The sequence below is a fragment of the Fundulus heteroclitus genome, chromosome 4, assembly GCF_011125445.2.
Source record: "Fundulus heteroclitus isolate FHET01 chromosome 4, MU-UCD_Fhet_4.1, whole genome shotgun sequence".
Lineage (NCBI taxonomy): Eukaryota > Metazoa > Chordata > Actinopteri > Cyprinodontiformes > Fundulidae > Fundulus > Fundulus heteroclitus.
Window position 1 is genome coordinate 4,806,284 of NC_046364.1, and position 5,622 is coordinate 4,811,905.

Sequence of the window (5,622 nt, forward strand, 5' to 3'; positions counted from 1 at the left end):
TACCTGGCCCCCAGCGTTTGCCTGGGTCTACCTTACTGCACATGCAGTCCTCCAGCTCCCGCCTGTCCGCCTGCTCCGACCATCACTATCCGCCTGCTCCAACCCGGTATAGACTGTTGGTCACAATCTCCATAACCCTTAACCTTCAATAAAGCTCTTAAACTAAGCTCTGTGTGTGGCTGTGTTCGTGTTCGTCAAAACCATTCATGGCAGTTACTACATACACCTTGAATTAAAAATACTGCATACTTTTCAGTGATATAATCAAAGGCATTGGTTGTTTGCACCGGTAATACTTTTCTTGTTTGTTCTGTTGTTCTTTCTACATCTTTCTGCAGGTGTAGAAGCAGACTCTGAGGATGTTATCTAGTACTCTCTTTTTCCTCTGCTCTATTTTCTTCACCTCTTTTAACGTTTTGCCTCATCTTTCACATTTCCTTTTTTTGCTTCAAATGTACCAATTATTTTATACATCAAACAGTACATTTATTTAATGGCATATTTAAATCTATAATGGTATGTTTTATTCTTTCATGGTAAATTTCCATTTATTTTTTCAATAATTTTTTTTCTCTCTCTCATTTAACCCTCCATACTGTGTTAGTCATTGGTCTACTGTTGCATTTTTTAGTTTAAGAAATGCAATATAAAGTAGAAATTCAACCAATAATAATTATAACATCTAAAATGTATTGTCTTTAATGCGTCTACATGACTGCCATACATTACACAGTGTTGTATCAATAAAGAAAGCTAAGATTATTAGATCTGACCCTGGCCTTCCACTTTGGGGTAAGTGTCAAGTTTTCCCATCAAGACAATGATATATAATGCTATTCTGTAAAATGGATGGGTTGATAAAATCCTTCATTGCCGTTGCACTGATTTCTCTGGCTGCATTATTTGTAAACTAGAGACTAGAGACCAACACTTGCTTTGATCATTTCATCTGTGCTGTTTAATACGGTCATGATTTAATAGCGGTTACTTCTCCATCCATCCATCCATCCATCCATTTACTTCCACTATCCAAGAGTTGGTCTCAGTGTCAGCAGGTCCAGGAGGACAAACCCAAAGATTAGTCTCCCTGGTCACTCCCTCCAGCTCATTCTGGTGGCTCTCACGGTGTTCCAAGACTCAATGGGACATGTAGTCTCACCAGCATTTTTTGGGTCTTCCACGTTGTCTCCTCCCAACAAGAGGTGCCACTTCCAGACTTTCAGACAGTTGCTTCTTGTCATCTACAGATTAATTCTGTTTTGCTATTCTACTCAATTGCTTAAATATCTCAGGTCAAACTCTAATACCAGGCCAAAGAAAATACAAACAGAATGCTTTATATGATGATTTTATTAAAGGTAAGTGCTACTGAAGGCAACATGGCTCCTGTGTGACTAAAAACAGCTTGTTAATATTATGAGTGGTAAAGTCACACTGCTGTTGAATGTTTACTCTGTGGATACAAGTATTGCCCACTCTTCCCTGCAGAATTGTTTTACTTCAATCCTATTGGAGGGTTCTTCAGCATGAATGGCCCGTTATAAGGTCACATCACTGCAACTCATTCAGAATGAAGCCAAGACTTTGACTAGACCACTCCAAAACCGTTTTGTAGACTCAAGAGCACATGAACTAAGATTCACAAACTGATTGCTGAAAATTCTTCTTTAGGATTTGGGGTTCTGGTAATGTAGCAAACATGTCATTTGGAGTCACTTTTAAAACCTAGGGGTTGAAATGGAGCATATAGATTTGTAGTACATAGTCTCCTGGTATGGAAATCTCTTAGTCAAAGACAAGAACAAGTTAAATCGGGTAGTTAATCAGCCCAGTAAAATAACTAGTATTCAGCAAATTCATCTTCTTTATTTACATAAAAAGGTTTTGAGAAAAAAAACGATCCTCCTCTCAGCTGCTGACATCTGGCAGGAGACTGAGAGTCCCGTTAAAAAAGACCAGCTTGCATAAAAACTCCTTTGTTACCTCTGCTGGGACTTTTTTTGAATAAGGAATATTTTAGCTAAGCACTGGTTATTGTTATTGTGGGTGTCACTTCATTTTATTCATTCATTTATTTTAATATTGTCTTTTATGGAACTGTTTTAAGTGTGTTATATGGACAATAAACTTCTAGTAAAAGCTCAGCCATTAGCTATGTCTACGAGAGCAACAAGGATAAAAGAGGATAGAATGTATCGCATCTACATTTTCACACTCATTTGAAGAAACAACATTAAACTGAAAATAGGAAAAATTAAATAACTTAATTGAACAGCTATTATTTTCTGTTAGATTATATATATTCTATGGTCCTTTGAGTGGGTTAATAATTCAGCATTTAAAGAAAGCGTTTTAAATCGTTGGGTGCCAGGGAACCTATCGGATGCTAGTTGGCTAGAGAGGCTCCACTATGAAAACGCTGGCCTTAAAATATGAAACGGTAACAGAGAAAGTTTTTCCTCTCTGAACAGTCTCTGGTCTCCAGACTGCTGGTGTTCTTGGATAAAGCCCCGCAGCGCTGCTCCAGCATGGGACAGGTAGGCAGGTCGCTGTACATCGTACTTTCCCCGTTCACCCACAGCCACTCATCACCCAGGAAACGCAGGCTGGTCCACACCTGTGGGGACAGACCGTGGCAGTCAGGGGTTTATCTGCAGACTCGCTGTAATACAAATGCATTTAAAATGTATTTTTAAATGGATTTAAAGATTCGTGATAACATTTCTTACACTTTAAAAGCAAATACATCAGCAAGTTTAAGTTCATAGACATAAGATTTCTTACACTTTGAAAGTAAATAATTACTTGACTTATAGGAGGAAAAATCTCAAACATTTGGATATTTATGAATTGTTCTTTAATAAAAATAAACTTTATTTAGTAAATATATACCTAAAATGCCTGTGGGCGCCCCTCTCATGGCAGGTTTGTTGTGGTACCAGGTGCTTTCTATTTAAAGACTATGGGAGTGATGGTGCTTCAGGGGAATGTCAAAGATCTGGATTTCTTTTATAACCTCGCCCTGACTTGTACTTCTCAACAACTTTATTCCTGACTTGTTTGGAGACCTCCTTGGTCATTATGGTGGGATGCTTCTTTCCTAGTGCTGTTTCAGGCTCTTGGTGCCTTTCAGAAACTGTATGTTTATACTGATAGGTCATGTGACATTTAGTCTGTACACAGGAGGACTTTATTTCACTTTTGAAAGTAACTGGTTGCACCAGAATGTTTTACGGGCTTCGTGGCGAAAGGGGTTGATGCATATACACGCCTATATATATATATATATTGTAAAACGGGGTCCACGGATGGATTGTAAAGATGCAGAATAATAGCCACTCCAGGAGGGAATAATGTTAATCCTTCTTTAATGAAGATATCCAAACAGGAGTACAGCTGGGCGGATTAGGTGCTCTAACGCCGATGCAGACGAACTTTACATGTCCACACCAGAGTAAGCGAGCATCCAACAACAACAAAAAAACTGTGTCACCCCAAACACATTCCCCTGAAACCACACCCACTGCATGCAGAGTTCCCGTTAACAAGATAAATGCACAGTAACACACCTAAACTCAGATCGACCTAGCAACCATGGGAAATAGTGCTGGCATAAGCCGAAACATACAAGTACTACAATACATATATATATATATATATATATATATATATATATATATATATATATATATATATATATACATATATATATATATATATATATATATATATATATATATATATATATATATTTAAATTACTGTCTGGAAAACAGCAAAAGCCAAGGCAGTGAATACTTTTGCAAGGCAATGTACAACAAAAAAGCCTGCAGGTATAACTGTAGTGAAAGGTGGCCCAACAAGATATTAACACAGAGAAGTCAAATGTATTCCCGTCTTTATACATTCATTTGTAAAATATTTAACAGAATTATTAATGGCCTTTTTTTTATCCATCACTCAAAATTCTGCTAAATACACTGAAGTTGGTGGTTTTGTGATCAAAACTGACTGTATAAAAGATTTTCTTAAATATTTGTTATTCAGCTAACCAATCAGATCAGAATAGCAGTTTTCTCCCCCACTGAACCCACCTCCTCCGTGTCAGCCTCCATGGCCTTGCTCATTGCGTCCTCGTGTTCGTCTCCAGGTTGAACGCTGACCAGATCGTAGCGAAAGCCACTGTTGCTGAGGTTTCGACAGTGTTCCAGCGCCTCCTCCCAGCTCTTGTTTTCCTTTACCAGGAGAACATTACTATCCGCCTCATACATGCAGATGAAGGGACGACGGACGTCACAGTTTTCGGTGGCCATCAACTTGGTCTTTGAGGAGATGGTGACACAGTTGTGGTTGTTTCTTGGCTCACCTTCTGTCCAGTTTCTGTACCCTGAATTTCCTGAACTCCATTTGAATGATGATGCCCCTGGGAGGAATGAATGTTTAAAGCGTCACGTGGGGGTACAAGATTTACAATCTACTGTGGATTTTCTCTGAAAAGTATACACATAGATTAAAGTATATTCATACACCTCACTAACATTTGATTAAAATAAATCTAAAAAAGTCGGTATAACAACTGCATTTCAGTCCTGGATTAATAATAATCTTCACCAGCATTTGGTGAAAGCTAGGGTCTGCAATTTTACCAGAAGTTTCCCCAAGTCCTAATTTTATATAACTGTGCATGCGCAAGACTGGCTTACCTGCTCTCCCACTCTTCAGGGGGTCCATGTGAAAAAAATCTCCCAAATCCACTCTGGTCTTATTTCTTTCTACCGAGGCCGCCTTCTTCTTCTTTTCATAAGCATGAACGCAGTTCACTGCCTTTGACTATCAGCCATGTTCAAATTATACAGTGAGAACAGCGGAGCTACAGTGAACAGCTAACCACTAAGCTAACCGTTAACCTAGCTGCTAAGCTAACCGGATACATAAACATCATAGCTCTCAACTCTCACGCATTGACCGTGTGACACACACATTTCACTGACTTCACACGCTCACACGCAACACATGACATTTCACACGCAAACATGGAATTTCTCACGCATAAAAATCACAAAGCCCGTCTGGGCTGCGGACGACAAAACCCCGCCTTCTGCTGAGCTGTTTCGGCTTCTTTCACAGCTTGTGGCCATCAGTAATTCCTGCTACAGTTCATGTTAACAGAGCAGCAGGAAGAGTGATCAGAATTATGAATAATTTTAGTCTTAACAGTGGTGAAAGTAAAGTCCTGTACCGCGTACACAGGAGGGGAGGGGGCGGGGGGGGCAGCTGCTGCCAGATGACCGGTTCATTCAGAACCAGTCATGGCTGCACGCTGGATCATAAAACAGTTCTGCTAACCAGATGCAGTTTAAAATGCCACTTAGTCTGTTTATATGTTTCGTTTTTATTAATTTTGCATTTTCTACATGTACCGTAATTGTGCCTCCGCGCTTGCTCCTCTTCCCCCCCCCTTTCCCTCGGAGCAGGTGCTTTGATCACCGTTCACCATTCAAAACGTGAATCACTACGTTTAATGTTCTCACATCGGTAGCAACGTGTGCCAGTTAAAGTCAATAGGAGAGTTACTAGCTGTGTTTCATGCTATTTTTTAACAACATTGAATCAGTGGCGCTTC

General features: G+C 39.5%; 1 protein-coding gene across 1 annotated transcript; it reads right to left on the reverse strand.

Annotated features, from left to right (window-relative positions):
• Positions 1–2,425: 2,425 nt before the first annotated feature.
• LOC118562827 (secretory phospholipase A2 receptor-like) lies at positions 2,426–4,312 on the reverse strand. Its single transcript, XM_036135699.1, has 2 exons — positions 4,094–4,312; positions 2,426–2,617 (listed from the first exon to the last, which is right to left on the reverse strand). Exons 1-2 carry the CDS (start codon positions 4,310–4,312, stop codon positions 2,426–2,428), a joined length of 411 nt encoding a protein of 136 aa, XP_035991592.1.
• Positions 4,313–5,622: the final 1,310 nt, after the last annotated feature.